The 18,663-nt window shown below is 53.9% G+C and overlaps 1 protein-coding gene across 1 annotated transcript in view; it reads left to right on the forward strand.

Annotated features, from left to right (window-relative positions):
• The window catches only part of HADHA (hydroxyacyl-CoA dehydrogenase trifunctional multienzyme complex subunit alpha), a 50,364-nt gene extending 32,022 nt beyond the window's left edge, over positions 1-18,342 (forward strand). The window contains exons 11-20 of the mRNA XM_002709814.5: positions 316-425; positions 3,264-3,398; positions 6,803-6,974; positions 10,109-10,195; positions 14,847-14,987; positions 15,665-15,733; positions 16,354-16,549; positions 17,061-17,175; positions 17,624-17,769; positions 17,856-18,342. Of these exons, the coding sequence (XP_002709860.1) occupies positions 316-425; positions 3,264-3,398; positions 6,803-6,974; positions 10,109-10,195; positions 14,847-14,987; positions 15,665-15,733; positions 16,354-16,549; positions 17,061-17,175; positions 17,624-17,769; positions 17,856-18,001 (1,317 nt within the window). The 3' untranslated portion in view covers positions 18,002-18,342. The remainder of the gene's footprint in view (positions 1-315; positions 426-3,263; positions 3,399-6,802; positions 6,975-10,108; positions 10,196-14,846; positions 14,988-15,664; positions 15,734-16,353; positions 16,550-17,060; positions 17,176-17,623; positions 17,770-17,855) is intronic.
• Positions 18,343-18,663: the final 321 nt, after the last annotated feature.

Genomic DNA, 18,663 nt, shown 5'->3' on the forward strand with positions numbered 1-18,663 from the left:
AAGTGAACCAGCAGATGGAAGACTCCTCTCTCTGTCTCTACCTCTTTCTGTAACTCTGTCTTTCAAATAAATAAAATAAATCTTTAAAAAAAAAAAAAAAAGAGTCAAGGCATTCGGAAAGTGTTCCACATTGGAAGTGTGAGGCAAGGACACTTCTGTGGGAGACAGAGACGCCGCTGCAGCACAGACCCACCCCTCCCGAGAACCCCTGGGAAACAGCTCTGTGTGCCTCTGCTCTGCAGAGAAAACCAGCTGAGGAAGCCACCTCACCCAAACTGAAGTCCTGCCCTTCTCTCGTTCCCTTTTGCGTTTCAGAAATTTGGAGAACTTGCAATGACCAAAGAATCAAAGGCCTTGATGGGACTTTATCATGGTCAAGTCCTATGCAAGAAGAATAAATTTGGAGCTCCGCAGAAGGAAGTCAAGTAAGTTCGACACCTCAGAAGCGCTGTGGATTTGTGTGCACGGTCTTTGACGATTCCCAGAACTAGGCCCGCTTGGTAACTCAGTCTTGCCCTGCCCTGTCCCACGCACATCTGAGCACTTAATCCCACTGGTGTAGGCTTGGGGGCTGCTGGCTGGGCTGCAGGTTCTCCCTCCACACATGGAAGCATTCGAAGCTGGAGGCATAAAGCTGTACAGAGAGCAGGATTTCCGTGGAGCAAAACAAAAAAGTACAAGTTCAAGAACCAAGCCATGCACAAACAAAAATTCCCAAAGGCCTCAAGGAAAACCCCTTTCCTAGGAACAACTGCTGACAGTGAAAAAGCCCCATCAGCAAGGTTAGGCTTGGGGCAGGGGAGGTCGAGTCTGGGGTGGGGCTCTTTGGAATATTCAGAAGAGGACGGAGCTAGGAGCAGGGTATAAGCACCGCCCAGTTCTGTGTCCTTCTTGGGAAATAGCAGAAATACCGTGGCATTGGATGCATGAGAGGAGTGGTAACTTCATTATTATTTAATGTATTTATCCATTATCCATGGTCATTTTATTGTATTGACGGTTTAATGACCTGAAAGCCATGGGGGAGGAGGGACTCCTGCTGCAGCCATGTTGGACGTTTCCAGCTAGTGCTGGTTGTGGCTTGGCAGCATTGTGGATCTTGGCAGTTTCTGCACCCAGGAAGGAAAAGGAGCCTGGGTGGTGCACAGAAGGAGACCTGTCATACAGGCCAGGCCAGGCTGTCATATGGGCCAGCTGCCACTGTCCAATGGCTGATCAGCCACAACCATCAAAATGCAAATCTTGCGACGCCGGCACACCGGGTTCTAGTCCCGGTCGGGGCGCCGGATTCTGTCCCGGTTGCCCCTCTTCCAGGCCAGCTCTCTGCTGTGGCCAGGGAGTGCAGTGGAGGATGGCCCAAGTGCTTGGGCCCTGCACCCCATGGGAGACCAGGAGAAGCACCTGGCTCCTGGCTTTGGATCAGCGCGGTGCGCCGGCCACAGCGCACCAGCTGTTGTGGCCATTTGGGGGGTGAACCAATGGAAAAAGGAAGACCTTTCTCTCTATCTCTCTCTCTCTCACTGTCCACTCTGCCTGTCCAAAAAAAAAAAAAAAAAAAAAAAAAGGCAGATCTTCATCCTGGGGAAATGGGGTTCAGGTTTCTTGAAAGTCAGCCCTTGACACAGTGTTTGTAACAAAAAAAGAAAAGATAACAACATTAAGAAAACAAACAACAACAAAAACAAATTTCTAAATGCAGACCTGGAGCTGTGATCTCTGACCCCTGTGGGGCTGCCAGGAGCAGGAGCTGTTAACCCAGGTTGGCTGGGGCTGTCAGTTACCAGCCCCCGCTGGCACATGGTTCTGCTAGGAGCTGTCAGTCATCAACCTACGCTGGCCTCAGCTCCTCCCCTAGCCACCTACATTCCCCCAACTCGACCAAGAAGTGTCTTGGCTTTCAAAGTTCTGGGGTTTCTCCAAACCCCTCTAGGGAGTCCTACAGAGGCATTCTTGCCTCATAGTGATGGCTCCTACATACTTGGTTTTGGTCTCCCTTCCTACACAGATACACAGCTTTTGCAGTGTTCAGTGACCTTCTGTCCCCATGACTTGAAATGCTGTCTTGGAATCTGACAGCATAAAGCCTCACTGCGATTGGTAAAGGCTTGTCCTCCTCTCAGCCTGCAGCCTGAGCATCGGAGAGCCTGCTTGCTGATTTCATGTCTGATCTCATCAGAGGCCTTTCTCAGCAGAACACTGCCTGGTAGCTGTGCAGGGTCTGAGGTTTAGTGGTGCCCCAGGCTCACCACCGATCTCAGTGATTCAGCATGGATAATTTGACATTTGCCTCCGTGTGTGGATGTTTTTGGTTGTTACAAGTGGGAAGAGAGGAGTACTACTGGCATTTAGTAGTTAGAGTCACCAAACACTCTGTGTCACGTAGGGTGGCCTTCGGTGAAGACTTATCCAGGCCAAATGTCATAGCATCAGGTAGCTGAGTTACTGTGAAGGGTTTAAGAGAGTGCTTAGTAGGAGCTTCTCCATCTTCTCACCTGTAGTGAGATTACAACCCAAAGTAGACAATAACATGGATAAGAAGCCTGGGAGAGACAAGGTAAGATTCTGGACTAGAGGCCTGGTTTCCGTGTGGACTGGAGTCCAGCCATAATTAGTTCTCCAGCTTACTTCGTGGTTAGTGTTGGTCAGAGCCAGTTGCGGCTCTTCCGCCTAACACTGACTGGCGTTCCATAGGTGGGGTAAATGACTGCTGTGGTGCACTTAAATCTGTTTCTCATCGCCCATTCACAAAAACCAACCAGATTAATAAGGAAGACAAAGCCACCTCTTCACCATGCACTCCCTAAATGCTACTAACTTCTGATTATGTAAGAGGAGAATTTATTGTGATGGGAAAGAAAGTAAAAAACAAAAATATTAGAGACCGGCAGAGTCACAGAAGTCCAAACATACCAACCCCTACCCCACCACCGTACCTTTCCCTGTCCCCCACAGACACAACACTGTCAACTGAAGACACTGCACGTCACGGCAGAGAGCGCACCGGAATCTGAGAAGCCTGGTTAGCAGCTTCAGGGTGCTGCTTCCATCCGCGTGTGCCGCTCACTGCTGCAGGCAGATGAGATACGATACCAAAACAAAAAGGCAGCATCCTCATCAAGTAATATAAGAAGTATTTTTATAGAGGAAAATTATTTGAAATAACCCTCTGTGTCTGCTGTAGTTGGCTTATTGGATGATAATGGGTGCCACATCCCCTTTTACTGAAATCAGTCATTTATCAAGCTTTTATCCTTTCCTTTCAGGCAGCTCGCTATTCTTGGGGCAGGGCTGATGGGAGCCGGCATTGCTCAGGTCTCTGTGGACAAGGGATTGAACACCATCCTTAAAGATGCGACACTAGCCGGGCTGGGCCGAGGACAGCAACAAGTGTTCAAAGGGTAAGCCTGCTCTCTGGTTTTGCCAGGAGTAGAATGCTTTGAGGGTCTTGTCTGTTTGATTTGGTCTTCATTTTTATCATTGCAAATTCCTTTTCTTTTTTTTAAAGATTTATTTATTTATTTGAAAGGCAGAGTTAGAGTGTGAGGTCTTCCATCCACTGCCAAATGACCACAATGGCTGGAGCTGTACCAATCCGAAGCCAGGAGCCCGGAGCTTCTTTTGGGTCTCCCACGCGGTTACAAGGGCCCAAGGACTTGGGCCATCTTCCACTGCTTTCCCGGGCCATAGCAGAGAGCTGGATCAGAAGTGGAGCAGCCGGGACTCAAACTGACACCCCAGGTGGGATGCTGGCATTGTAGACGGCAGCTTTACTCACTATGCCACAGCGCCAGCCCCAACACAAATTTATTTTCTTGAACACACTGGCTCCTCCAGATTTAAGCCAAGTTTCTTTTGATTTTTAGAAATGCCAATTCCTTCTTTGACTTCATCCTGTTTTGTAGCCTTTTAACATGTTTGGCGTCTGTAGTCTTTGCAGAAAGGAAAACCTCATCTAATTTGGTCTTTATATTTTTTTATTTTAGTTTTTTAACTTATTTTTTAAGATTTCTTTATTAATTTGAGAGGCAGAGTTACAGAGAGAGGGAAAAACAGAGAGGAATTTTTTTTTAACTTTTTAAAAAGATTGATATATTTATTTCAAAGAGTTAGAGAAAGAGAAAGAGAGGGAGAGACAGGGAGAGATCTTCCATCGCTGGTTCACTCCCCAGATAGCCACAGTGGCCAGCACTAAGCCTGGTCGGAGCCAGGCGCTTTCTCCCACATGGGTGCCAGGGCCCTCACACTTGGGGCATCTTCCTCTGCTTTTCCCAAGCCTTTACATGGAGCAGCTGAAACTAGAACCACCGCCCATATGGGATGCCAGCGACACAGGCAGAGGCTTTACCTGCTGGGCCGCAGCACCGGCCCCTGGATGGTCTTTTTTAATGCCATATATGTTACAGTTTAGTATGAGACTAGTTTCTCAGATCGGAGGTTTTGGCATTGGCATGTCCTTGCTGTGTTGCTGTGGATTACTGAAACAGCAAGGCCCCTGTGTGTGAGGAGCGCTGAGGTTAGGGGATGAGGACATGTGCGGGACTGAGGGAGAAGACAGGGCCAGGATCTAAACTCCTGAGCCTTGTTCTTCCTGACAGACGATAGAGCGTGAGGCCCTTAACTGCTTAGTCCACTCATCCGAGTTCCCACCTTACCTCTGGATTAGCAAAGGGGGACTGTTTTATGCCTTCTTCCCTGCTTAGCCCCTCACTTATACACACACACACACACACACACACACACACACACACTATGCAGACAGGAAGGAGGAAACGGCACCTTGGCCGCACTGGGGGTTGGCTTCAGCACAGTTTTCTGCTCAAGTATAATGGACAAGCTGTCTGCACTTCAGACGTCCTGCATGTGACTTTTAGCTGAGTGAGCTTTTCCTGTTTCTTAAGTGGTCGTAGCTTAAGCATTGTGTAATCTGTGTGCGCACAGAGGCTCATGCAGTGCTTCCATGATGCCCACACGGACCTGGCAGGTGTAATAATGTTAGCACCTTAGAATGAGACACTAAGGAGTCACAGGAAGAGTCTGACCCAAAAAATACCCGTGCTTCCAGAGCGTTGCCCTGGACCGGCGTCAAGCATCCCGAAGCAGCGTTTCTTACAGTCACCAAAATTAATTATTGCTCTAGAGAAGCTTCCTCCCTCCATGTCTTTTGGATACAACTGCTTTGGTGTCGCTTTTAGTCTTAGAAATGTCAGGACTGGCATTGTGGCATAGAAGGGTGAACTGCCACGTGTAATGCAGGCACCCCATAGGAGTGCCAGTTCAAGTCCCAGGTGCTCTGCTTTCAATCCGTCTCCCTGCTAATGCACATGGGAAAGAAGTAGAAGATAGGGCTGGCACTGTGGCGTAGCATGTAAAACTGACACCTGTGGTGCCAGCATCACATATGGGCGCTGGTTTGAGTCCCGGCTGCTCTTCTTCCCATCCAGCTCTCTGCTGTGGCCTGGGAAAGCAGTAGAAGATGGCTCAAGTCCTTGGGCCCCTGCACCTGTGTGGGAGACCCAGAAGCTCCCGGCTTCTGGCTTCAGATTGGCACAGCTCCAGCCATTGCAGCCATCTGGGCAGTGGACTAGCAGATGGAAGACCTCTTGCTCTCTTTGCTTCTGCCTCTCTGTAACTCGGCTTCTCTCTCTCTGCCTCTGCCACTCTGGAGCTCTGCCTTTCAAATAAATAAATAAATCTTTAAAAAAAAAAAAAAAGAAGAAGGCGTGAGTACTTCAGTCCCTGCCACCCATTGTGGGAGACCAAGATGGAATTCCAGGCTCCTGACTTAGCCTGGCCTAGACCCTGCCGTTGCAGCTGTTTGGGGAGTGAAGCAGCGAATGGAGGATCTCTCTGTCTCTCCCTCTCTGTCTCTGTCTTTCAAGTAAATAAAATAAATTAAAAAAAAAAAAAAAAAGTTAGCAAGTGCTGCTCACATGCTCACAATGCTGCTGACGTGGCCCTGATGTTTCTGTCATCTCAGGAACAGGCGTCCAAGTTAGAGCAGGTAAGATGTTTGGAACTCTGACTGACAGATAACGTTCTTTGCTGACTGTTGTCAGAAGCCAAGAGGGTTGAACTCATGCCTTTTTTTTTTAGGATTTATTTTATTTATTTGAAGAGAGGTGGGGAGAGAGGTCTTCATCTGCCTCAAAGCATGGATTTAAGTCCTCAATTGAGTACTTGCTTGAATTTGTCTTTGGACGTATTTTTCTTTTGGTTAAGGAAATTACTGATTGGGGTTTAGCTTCACTCTTCATTCAGAGGAAAACTGCATCATTAATTCTGAAAGTGCGGTCAGATTGAACCTAGAAGAGCCTGTCTTCTTTGGCAATAAAAAAAATGGCTGTCTGAGTAGCAGGAGTCCTTCTTAGCTCCAGTGGAAAAGAGAAACCTTGAGTTAATATTTGATGTAATCAGTGCAGTGTGTTGTAAGGTGCTGAGTGGGAACTGATTGAGAATAAGAGAAATGATGTGTGCTTCTGTCCTCTGGAAGGTCACAGCTACAGAACCACACGGGGCACGACACGCTCACGCCGCTTCTCCTGTTTGGGGTGGGAGGGGGAGTTACCAGAGCTGTTTCTTTATTTTGCCGTGGTTACTCCTCATGGCATGTGTTTCTGCTCTGTGAGTGATAGTGTTCGCCCTGTGCGTGCCGGTACGCTCCCTTCACTAGCAGCTCAGCTCACGCACAGTGGGAGTGAACAGTGTCTGTGAGTTGGTGAAAACCACACCCAGCCAGGTCTGCCCCGGACACTCAGTGAATGTCAGTTCCTTCGTCTCCTCTGATAGGGCTGTGTTTTTCTAGATTGAACGATAAAGTGAAGAAGAAAGCTCTGACGTCATTCGAGAGGGACTCCATCTTCAGCAACCTGACGGGCCAGCTAGATTACCAGAATTTTGAGAAGGCTGACATGGTGATAGAAGCTGTGTTTGAGGACCTCAGTCTTAAGCACAAGGTGCTCAAGGAGGTGGAAGCGGTGAGTGAGGCACCTGCAGTGCTGGAGTCTGGGTGTTGGGGGTGGGGGGGCGGGGCCAAGCGGATCTGTCAAAGAATTACAGGAGGCTCTCAGTTCTCCTTGTAGAACGTTCATCTCCAAACACAGTTTCTGTGTGAGCTCACTAGGCAGTTATCAAAGTCAAATCTTAATCCTACAGGGAAAATTCAGGCTTCAGCAGCCTCATTCCTGTGGGAATTCAGACACACAAACATGCAGAGAACCTGACGGGGTCTGGCCAGATGTTTTTTTTTTTTTTTTTTTCCAGATTTATTTATTTTTATTTGAAAGTCAGAGTTATACAGAGAAGAAGAGGCAGAGAGAAGGAGAGAGAGAGGTCTTCCATCCGCTGGTTCACTCCCCAGTTGGCCACAACAGCCAGAGCTGCGCCAATCCAAAGCCAGGAGCCAGGAGCTGCTTTCAGGTCTCCCACGTGGGTGCAGGGGCCCAAGGACTTGGGCTGTTGTCTACTGCTTTCCCAGGCCACAGCAGAGAGCTGGGTCAGAAGTGGAGCAGCCAGGACTCGAACCAGCGCCCGTATGGGATGCTGGCACTGCAGGTGGCAGCTTTTACTTGCTATGCCACAACACCGGCCCTTGGCCAGTTGTCTTGAGATTGGCTGGCTGCCTGCAAGCCTTCACCAGGCTCCTTCAGGTCAAGGCAGCAAAGGACGCAGCGAGAAAACAGTTTGGGCAGGAGTCAGACGCTTGTCCTGGGGAAATGCTGCTCTGGTCCTGCTCCCGAATGCCCTATATAGCCAGTTCTTGAGTTGGGGTCACGTGAATAAAATGGGTGCTTGATGCAGGCATTATAAAGAAGGAGCCCTTGGGGTCAGCGCTGTGGCTGAACGGGTAAAGCCGCCTCCTGCAGCGCTGGCATCCCATATGGGCACCGGTTCATGTCCCAGCTGCTCCACTTCTGATCCAGCTCTCTGCTGTAGCCTGGGAAAGCAGTGGAAGATGGCCCAAGTCCATGGGCCCCTGTACCTGTGTGGGAGACCCAGAGGAAGCTCCTGGCTCCTGGCTTCGGGTCGGCACAGCTCCGGCCATTGCGGCCAATTGGGGAGTGAACCAGCAGATGGAAGACCTCTCTCTTTCTCTCTCTGCCTCTCCTTCTCTCTCTGTGTAACTCTGACTCTCAGATAAAATAAATCTTTAAAAAAAAAAAAAAAAAAAAGAAGAAGGAGCCCTTGGGTGGACACCTGCATCCCATATTGGAGTCTCTGAGTCAAGTCCCAGCCGCTCTACAGTTTAATCCAGCTTCCTGCTAATGAGCCCAGGAGGCAGCAGATGATGGCCCAAGTCTCTGCCACCCACGTGAGAGACTTGGGTGGAGTTCTGGTTCCTGGCTTCAGCCTGGGCCAGTCCCGGCCTTTGCAGGTGGAAGATCTCTCTCTCTCTTCTCCCTTTCACCCACTCCCCCAACGATTGTCATTCTGCCTTTCGAAAACATATATAAATCTTCTAAAAAACAAAAAAGGGAAGGAGGAAGGAAAAGAAACAAAGGAAGAGGCCAGGAAAGAAGAAATGGCAGTAATTGAGGCACGCAGTAGGGGCAAGGCCTAGACTGGCCGCGGCTGGATACGGGGAGCAGGGAATGGTGGTGGCTCGGCGGCCCATGCAGCGTCTGCATGCGTGGACTGTGATGATTCCCCTGCCCGTGGGCATCAGCCCTGCCCCACTGAAGCTCAGGAGAAACCAAAGGCAGGTGCTGAGGGCAAACTCCACTTGCGAAGCACATATTCCAGAATCTGCCCTTTAGCACAGTGAACTCAGCTGAGGCAGAAACTCTGGAGAGCTGGGAAGATTGTGTCCCATCTGTGTTAGGTGACACTTCCAGCCTAGAGCCTTAAGTGGTAGTCCCAGGGCTGTGGGATCACCGCTGGGCCAGTGGAGGTAGGTTCTAGAAGCGTCAGAAGCAGTCAGGGCAGGGTGGGGAGAAGTGCCCTTACTGACGGGGATGTGGCCTTGCCACTGTGCGCCCTGGGAGGCAACATGCATCCCATATCAGAGTGCTGGTTTGAGTCCCAGCTACTCGCAGTCCAGCTTCCAGTGCACCCCGGGAGCCAGCGGATGATGGCTCGAGCGCTCGGGCCCCTGCCACCCAAGTGGGAGGAGCAGATTGAGTTCTAGGCCCTGGCGTCAGCCTGACCCAGCCTTGCCTGTCGCAGACATTTAGAGGGTGAGCAGGCACATCACAGACAGGAGCTAGCTTGTTCATAGACTTGAGGATCCCATGATTTTGGTTACTCCAGAGTGGGATGTGAGGGCCAGCATTCCAGCATATGGGGTCAAGCTGCTGCCTGTGATGCTGGCATCTCGTATGGGTGCTGGTTTGATTCCAGGCTGCTCCACTTCGGATCCAGTCCCTGCCAATGGCTTAAGGAAAGCAAATGGCCCAGGTGTTTGGGCCCCTGCCACCTTTGTGGGAGATCTGGAAGAAGCTCCTGGCTCCTGGCTTTGGCCCTCTCCCCCTTGCTCTGTTATTTTTGTGAATAAATAAATTTAAAAAAAGAGGGATGTGAACAGGTATTACAGCAAGGCTGTAGGAAAGCTAACATAGCCTGAGTTCTATCAGCAGGGGCCTGGTGTCTAATGCTTAGAGTACAGTCCTCTAGGAAGAGCAAACCGAGGGCTCCAAAGATGGCCGGAAACGTGACTGCTCCTTGGACCTGCACGTGTCGTCCCCCACAGAGAGGAGTCTGTTCCCCCTCTCCTGGGACCTGGGCTGTCTGTGGGACTTGTTTCTACCACTGGAAGCCAGCAGCCATGCTTTCCGGTGCTGGTGAGATGGAGGCCAGGCCGCAGGTGACGCCAGGCTGGGGAGGTCATAGCTTTCAAACTCCAGCGCAGATCCAAACAAGGAGAGGGGTGGGCCCGTGCTTGCTTGATTCAGGGCCATCTTCTCAGTGTTCGTCAAGGGCATTTTACCTACTCAGCTGCTGAGGTGGGGTCTCCAGGTGGGCATCAGGTGGGCTTATGACAGCCCATAGCCCGGGTGCTCCGTCATTGTCTGAGTGTGCAAGGGGGCGGGCCCAGGGGTCACTCACAGCTGTGCTGTGCTCTGCCCTCATCTCCCAGGCCGACATGACCCACTCTGACATGCTCTTCCTGCAGGTCATTCCAGATCACTGTGTCTTTGCCAGTAACACATCTGCTCTCCCCATCAATGAAATTGCTGCTGTCAGCAAAAGACCAGAGAAGGTAAACTGAACAGAGGAAAACCCAGCGATGCTGTACTGCTCCAGGCTCATGATGCGGGCAGGAGCGTGGACAGAGGGCCGGCTGTGGGTCGTGAGGCCGTCACCTGCCCGAGATGCGGGAGTCAGTGCAGTACAATAAGGTGTACTGTCACGGGGCACTGCATCCCTCCTGGGTATTAGTTTTCAAGTTGAGACGACAAAGCCCACTGTTATCCTGCAATTAGACGCTGAAGGTTAAGCCCTGAAACAGGGGACGCGGCAGAACTTGGATTCACTGCGGAGCATCGGTGACTGCGGAGGGTGGGTTTGGTTCTGCCTCCAGCTCTGGGAATGGAGGGTCAGAAGTTGTGGCAGCTGCGTCCACTCTGCTGAGATGTAAAGGCTGAGTAATCCAGGGGAGGAGAGAGCATTCAAGCAAAGAGAAGGCGGCTCACGTCCCCGGAGCGCACCAGGTACCCTAGCTAACCAGACCAGCCAAGGGAGGCAGGAAACAGAAAAGCCCTTGAAGTAGCTAAAGTTGTTCATACACAGTGTGCTAGAAGCACAACAGCCTGTTCTTCGCCTCTTCCAGCTTGCTGACGCAGGGTGACAGCGCGGGGCAGAGGCAATGTGGCGCTGGCAGGGGCAGGCCAGTGACGGCAGAGGAGCAGTTGGTAGCCGCCCTGCAGCACCTGACAGCACTAAAGGAGCGTCCGTGCTGCTCCGGTCCTCCTGTGGGCGCAGCAGGCGTCACACTGGCGGGGCCTTGGCTAGCTTGCCTCACCTGCTGGCCAGAGGGGCTGGAGGAGGGTGACCAGCTGTGCTGGTTCGCCCCTGACAGGGCTTTCTCAAGACACAAGACCATCAGTGCTTCAGTCAGGATCAAAGATGGGCTGACACCCTTGGCACAACCCTCTGAGTGACGTAAATGTGTTTTGCTCAAGGTAGTGATTACAAGAGGGTGTATACAATCGTCAGAACACTCTGAACACTTTAAGATCTGTATGCTTTATTATGTAAATATTACGTATGTCAGAAAAGGCTAATTCCTTTTACACAGGAATACTCAGTCTAAATCAGGTCCAGGGTACTTTAGACCAAAGTGCAAGGACAGCTTGGGGGTTGGAAGCACTGGGTCGATGGTTCCACACGCTGCTCACCGAGCCGTGTGCAGCTGGCCCTGTACAGCCACAGGGTCACATCCGCGGATTCCGCCACTGCAGAGCCACACCCTCGAGGGAGCGCCCCTCTACCGATCACGTTCACTGTTTTTTCTTGTCGTCATCCCTACACAGCACAGCATACCATGTTCTCTTAGCATCTGCGCTGTGTCACCTATGAGACGTCATCTGTGTCGCTCCCCCTCTTCGTGGAGGAGCAACACAGGACCCTGCGCTGTTCTTTCGTCTGCTCGGCCCTCCCCGGGTTTGCTGCTGGTTCTTCCCGGGTTGGCTACTATCCCTTCCACCTCCGTGGAAGGGCAGTTCCCCCTGGCCGCATTCCCCACTTCCGCAGGGGAGCGGCACACCGCCGGCCGGCTCTTTCGGGGGCTGCACGGGTTCCCTTAGATGTTCCCCATAGATGTTCCTGGTGCATGCCGTCTCTCTCCTCCTTTATAGTCCTTCTCTGCCAATCCCAACTCGGCTGCCCACACGCCGAGTACGCTGCTCTCCTCCAATCAGGAGCAAGTCCTACAGTTTATCAGTTGAACTGGAGGCAGCTGTGCGGAAGCTGTTTACTTCTCTCCCAACGCCATATTGTGGGAGAGCAGATGCATAGAATAAGTCTTAATTCGAGTAACAGTCTAGTCCGGATTGCTCCCCACAAATCCCCCTTTCTTTTTATTTTTTAGCGTTGATACGCGCCTGTCTTCGGTGTCCCGCGGCACACACTCTGCTCTACTTGCTAGAGTTGCCACAGGCTCTTACAAGTCCTATCAATCAGGAAAACCGAATCCGGGTCCTCTCTTCGCCATTGTGAGGAGGTTTTTAGGCGCTGATGCGTGCCTGTGTTCGGTGCCCTGCAGCGCATACTCTGCTCTGCTAGAACTGCCTGCAGGTGTTTACAAAACCTATCAGGCAAACCGAATCCAAGCCTTCTCATTGCCGTATTGTGGGGGAGACTTATTAGTGTTAGTTTGTGCCTATCTTCGGTGACCTGCAGCTCGTACTCTGGTCGAGCTTTGCTGGCGCTTACCGCCTTAAATCAGGCAGACCGAATCCAAGCCTCCTAATTATTGCATTGTGGGGAAGCTTTACTGATGTTAATTCGTGCCTGTCTTCGGTGACCTGCGGCTAGCCGCCCAGGTGCTCATCGCCTCACTAATCGGGCAGACCGAATCCAAGCCTTCTAATTGGCATGTTGAGGGGAGGCCTTATTTTTCTCTATTTCTCTATCTCCGGGCATTCCTACCTCTCCCATTTCACTTCTATCTTCCAGCATTCCCATTTCTCTTTTACTTCACTTCCAAACTTCTGTTTCTCTTATCCCCGCAGCTTCCCGGCACCTCGCCCCGCCGGCGGGTTCCCGGCTCTGCGCCGCTTCAGCCCGCGCGCCTCTCTCATCTGCGCAGCTTCCCGGCTTTGCGCGGCTCGGCTTTGCGCGCTCCGCGGTCTCCACGCTTAACCCTTTCGCGTCTGAACCACGGCCTACGCCAGCGTTCCCTATCTATTCACGCCCCGTGCTCTCTCTGCACGCGGCGGCTTCCGCGAGTAACACAGCGTAGCTTGCGTGTCCGCCACTAGCATTCAATCTAAGTTCCCCGGGCTAGCCTGGCGAATTCAACCCAGCGTACGTCTCCGCCCCACGGTTTGGCTTCCCGTCCTTTGCTCCCCGGGCTAATCAGACGGATCCCAACCTGGCTCACGTTTCAGCTTCTGGTTTCAACTTTTCGCCCCCCATTCCCGGGCTAACTTGAGAACCCCAAAGTGGCTTCCGTTTCCGCCTTGGCCTGCCCCCTGCGGCTTCAATTTCCCTAACATTTTTCTCTACCCGGTATGTTTCCCCAAGCTTTCCTCCAACAATACTCCTCCCTCATTTCTCCTGGCCTCTCCCCACAGTCCGCGTCCGAGTCTGTTTGTTCTAGCTTTCACTTTCGCTTTCGACCTTAGAGATTTCTCCCAGCTTCCCCCCGTAGTCCGTATCCGAATCTATGCCTAGGCTTTCAATAGCTTCTTCCGGCTCCTTTTTCGTCCGGCTTTTCCCTAGGCTGTTTGCTAGTCTCTCCGATATTTTCCCTAGACTGTTTGCTAGTTTCTCTCTCCGATATTTTCCCTAGTTCTTCCCGTTTCTTCCCGTTTCTTCCCTCCTAAGTTTCATATCCGTCCTAAGTTTCCTATCCGTGCTAGGTTTCCTATCCGAGTCAGGTTTCCTATCCGAGTCACGGCACCATTATGTCGCTCCCCCTCTTCGTGGAGGAGCAACACAGGACCCTGCGCTGTTCTTTCGTCTGCTCGGCCCTCCCCGGGTTTGCTGCTGGTTCTTCCCGGGTTGGCTACTATCCCTTCCACCTCCGTGGAAGGGCAGTTCCCCCTGGCCGCATTCCCCACTTCCGCAGGGGAGCGGCACACCGCCGGCCGGCTCTTTCGGGGGCTGCACGGGTTCCCTTAGATGTTCCCCATAGATGTTCCTGGTGCATGCCGTCTCTCTCCTCCTTTATAGTCCTTCTCCGCCAATCCCAACTCGGCTGCCCACACGCCGAGTACGCTGCTCTCCTCCAATCAGGAGCAAGTCCTACAGTTTATCAGTTGAACTGGAGGCAGCTGTGCGGAAGCTGTTTACTTCTCTCCCAACGCCATATTGTGGGAGAGCAGATGCATAGAATAAGTCTTAATTCGAGTAACAGTCTAGTCCGGATTGCTCCCCACAATCTGGAGATGACCTAAAGTATGCAGGAGGCCCAGCGAGGATTATGTGAAATACTGCACCGTTTTATAGGAGGGACTTGAATGGGGATTTTGGTACCCATGGGTCCCGGAACCAGTGAGCCTCAGGCAGATACTAAGGGACAAATGTGTCGTGTTATGTAGTAGTCAGTGGTCGGGCTTCGGACACAGACCTGGGATGGAGTCCCTGCTGCCCCTGAACAACAGACCGTGAGCTGCTGATTTTAACCTTGATAGACTGACTGGTTCAGGGTTACAATGGAGTAGGGAAAGGAATGTGGCACAAATGACTAAGGAGCAGGTGGATGGTCCCAGCTGCGCCCTGTAGCTGAGGTGCGGGAGAAAGCACAGTGCCAGGTGAATGGCCTAGACGGCTCTGGCCGTTCTGCTTACTGAGGAGCTTCTCAAACCTCAGCCTGCATCCAGTTCACCAGAAGGGCCTACTGGAGGCAAAGTCCGACCTACTCCTTCCGCTTGTCCTCCCTGCAAACGTGGACCTGTCACCTGAACCAGCAGGCGGTTACGCAGTGGGGCCTTCGCTCGCTCATCCCCGACAGACCTTGTTTGGCCTGGGCTGTGGTTTTGGCACTGACTGTGGGTAGAGGGACCAAATGTCCCGGAAGTAATTAAGAGGGGGGGATCCCCATACACTCTCTGTAAGCACATGAGGCCAAGCCACTTGACTGCCTGTTCTGGATGCACCCACCTTTCTCGGTGTCCCCCAGCGGGAGGGGCCGTAGGAGGGGACTGCTCAGCGCTCAGTCTGCCGGCCTCGTCCCGTCCCCCCAGGTGATCGGCATGCACTACTTCTCCCCCGTGGACAAGATGCAGCTGCTGGAGATCATCACCACCCAGAAGACCTCCAAGGACACCACTGCTTCCGCGGTGGCAGTGGGCCTCAAGCAGGGCAAGGTCATCGTGGTGGTCAAGGTGAGGGGCTGTGTGTCTGGCAGGCACCTCCAGGCCTGGCTGTGCTCATTCTGGGGCAAACACCCCCGCTCTCCTGGGTGCTTTCCCTCGGCTGTGTCCAGGATGGACAGTGCAATTGACTGCACCCCTGAGAGGAGGCAGGGGTGGGCAGTGTCAGGTGTGCGGAGCCTTGAAGATGACCAAGGAATGACAGGGTGCAGCAGGCCACCCCTGGGAGGGCCTCCCCGCTGTTTGGGGTTTGGGTTTTTGGTTTTTGAGATTTAAAAGGCAGAGTTAGAACTTCCATCTCCTAGTTCACTCTCCAAATGGCTGCAGCAGGAGGGGCTGTGCCAGGCCAGAGCCAGGCGCCAGGAGCTTCATCCGGGTCTCCCACATGGGTGCAGGGGCCCAAGCACTTGGGCCGTCTTCCGCCACTTTCCCAGGTGCTGGATTGGGAATGGAGCGTCAGGAACTCAAACCACTCCCACACGGGATGCTGGTGTCGCAGACCGCAGCCTAACCCCCTGCACCACAACACTGGCCTCCTCGGTTTAGTTTTAAGACTTCAGATTGAGATTTCTAAATCACCTTAAATTTTGAGATGACACCTGGGGCAGTGAGGCTGGTTTTGGATTCGGGAGCAGGGAGCGGGGAGGAGGAGCGGCGATGGGCAGTAGCTCCCGTCCTCTCCCTTGCAGGATGGACCTGGCTTCTACACCACCAGGTGTCTCGCCCCCATGATGTCCGAAGTCATACGAATCCTCCAGGTAGGAGCGCCCTGCCGTGTGGGGGGATGAGGAACGCGCGTCCCTCTCACGCACCAGCCCCTGCCACTTCCTCGCCGCGTGGCAGTGGGAAGCCGGGGCTCACCCCACACTCAGCTTCCTCACTGCTCCACGAGCCAGAGGCCTCCCGCCACCCTCTGCCGGCTTCGCGGCTGGGCGTGGACCTTCCACAGCAGAGCCTGTGGGTCCACCGTGCTGCCTGTGCTGCTGCTGCGTGCCGCGTCTCCCGTGGCCGTCCAGGGCGTGCCCCGGCAGGACAGGGGGCGTCGCCCCGGCAGGCACTTACGCACACGCAGGTCCCGGGGCTCTGCCCATCTGCCGTGGGACCTCCCTACTGACATTAGACGTGTAGACAAAAAGGCAGTGCGTCATTTGGTCTGCTCTACCAATCTCTAAAGTGTGACAGATTCCAGGTTCAGACTTCCCACCCACGGCCCCAGACCTCTTTGTGCTGTCCGGGACGGGGCCAGTGTTGACCTGGCCGCGCGGCACCCAGAAGGGAAGTGGGTTTCGCAAAGGTTGTGTCAGGATCTGCCCTGAGGGACTTGGTGGGGGCTCTGGGATGACCTTCCCCTGAGATCCCGCCTTCACTTCCTGTGCAGGAAGGAGTTGGCCCCAAGAAGCTGGATTCCTTGACCACAAGCTTCGGCTTTCCCGTGGGTGCTGCCACGCTGGCAGATGAAGTCGGCGTGGATGTGGCGAAACACGTGGCCGAAGACCTAGGCAAGGCCTTTGGGGAGCGGTTTGGAGGCGGGAGCCTGGAGCTGCTGCAGCAGATGGTGGCCAAGGGCTTCCTGGGTGAGTGAGCTCGGGGGACCTTCCAAGAGGTCTCCCGCCCCCCAGAGTCAGGGGGCGCATGGGGAGTCTGGCCATGGGGAATTTCACGTGAGTTCACAAGAACTATCTGGGTGGGGGACGGGTTATGCCCGAGGACGGATCTCACCGTGCTGTCTGGCCTCCTATGGGGAGACAGTGAAACCTCGTGGTGCCGTGCACACGGTGGAGGCACACAGACACGTGGCTTTCTCTGGGCAGAACAGCAACACCAGCGCTAGGCCCTGGCCCTCCTGGCTTGTCTGTGTGAACGTTAAAACTTGTCCAGTGGTCCTTCCTCCAGACACACGGGTCCCCACGCTCCATCCCTGCTCGCTCTTCTGACGGAGCCTGAATCGCTGCTGGAGTGAGCGACACACCCACGCCAGCTTCAGACCGGAGGCCGGCGCTGCATGGCCAAGCAGCAGAGACGAGAATTCTTGGACCAGGGCTCTGAGAAAATGGAGCAGTAACGCCGTCATTTCTTGTTTTTCAGGTCGCAAGTCTGGGAAAGGTTTTTACATCTATCAGGAGGGTTCAAAAGACAAGAATTTGAACTCTGACATGGACAGTATTCTGGCAGGTCTGAAGCTGCCCGCCAGGCCTGAGGTGTAAGTCCTGTTGAGTGGCTCGTGGCACGGAAGCAGCCACTTCTGGAGGTCCGGAGCGGCGCTGTCCCTGTCCCTGTCCCGGACTTTCACACCCCTGAAGGGAGTGTTCCCAGGCTGGCCCAGGGCTCTGCAAGCTGGGAGCCTCCCGTGGGCCCCCTGGCTCCAGCCTTCCCCCTGGGGGGTCCCCAGAGCAGTGGCAGGGCCCCTTCCCCGTGGAGACCTGTATTCTCACTTGTAAGCACTTGACATTGCTGAGGTCAAGAGAAAACTGATCTAGGGACTCCGTTCCATGTGAATCAGGGCAAGCGACGCTCCCCTTTGCCCAGCGGACAGGCGGGGCCCCCGGCCTGCACCTCTGTGCAGCACCCAGCACCCCCCTCACTTCCCACTGTGCACTGGCTCCTGCTTGCCCCCTCTCCCTCTCGCTCATCCGTCTTCCGGTTCACAGCTCCTCCGACGAGGACATCCAGTACCGCCTGGTGACGAGGTTTGTGAACGAGGCAGTCATGTGCCTGCAGGAAGGGATCCTGGCCACCCCCGCAGAGGGGGACATTGGTGCCGTCTTCGGGCTGGGCTTCCCACCTTGTCTTGGAGGTTGGTCCTGCGGGCTGGGAGGGGCTTGTGTCATCCTGGAGCCCGTGTTGTCTTCACCTTCAACTGGGTCGCCTTTCTCCATCCAGGGCCCTTCCGCTTTGTGGACCTGTACGGAGCTCAGAAGGTAGTAGACCGGCTGCGCAAGTACGAGGCTGCCTACGGCAAGCAGTTCACCCCGTGCCAGCTGCTCATCGACCATGCCAACAGCCCCGGCAAGAAGTTCTACCCATGAGCGGGCCCGCTGCCGGCAGGCTGCTTCCCCACGAGCACTGTAGCGTTAGCCCAGGACCAGGAGGACGCGCTGCGACGTGGGCTTGCTCTTATCAAAGTGCCTTCAGCTGTGACCACATCTCCTTCCTGCTGAAGTCTGACTGTGACGGAGTTTGTACTTCACGCTGGAAGGTGGGACCCACTGTGCCCCATTTGTAAGCCCCAGGGCCCGAAGTGGCTGCTGAGAGCCGTCTGGAGCCGTCTTTGCCGCCCATTCTCCCAGGAGGCCCATGGTAGCCAAGATGGCGGGGGCAGTTCTGCACCCAGCCAGACACGGGCTAACAATAAAGCCTGACAACCTAAGCCTGTCTGCTTGTTCCTTTTCCTTGTCGCTGCCCTCTGGTCCGAGCCCCTCCTTCTGGAAGCAAGCTGGAGGGAAGCCCTGTGCTGGGAGGGTTCTAGGCAGCTGTCATGCGAGAAGGGGACCTGCTGTGCCTGATTCAACACTGAAACCTGATCTTCACATCAGCTGGGCCAGCGTAGCCTGGGGAGGCGGCCCGGGGTAGCCAGAGCGCAGAAGTGGAAGCGGCTGGCGCACCAGGATGCTGAACGAGTACCCACTGTGTTCCTCGGGGTGCTGTTTGCACTGCCCCGGAGGTGGAAGGTGGACGATGCCCTCGCAGG

Source organism: Oryctolagus cuniculus, chromosome 2 (assembly GCF_964237555.1).
Source record: "Oryctolagus cuniculus chromosome 2, mOryCun1.1, whole genome shotgun sequence".
In the NCBI taxonomy this organism is placed as follows: domain Eukaryota; kingdom Metazoa; phylum Chordata; class Mammalia; order Lagomorpha; family Leporidae; genus Oryctolagus; species Oryctolagus cuniculus.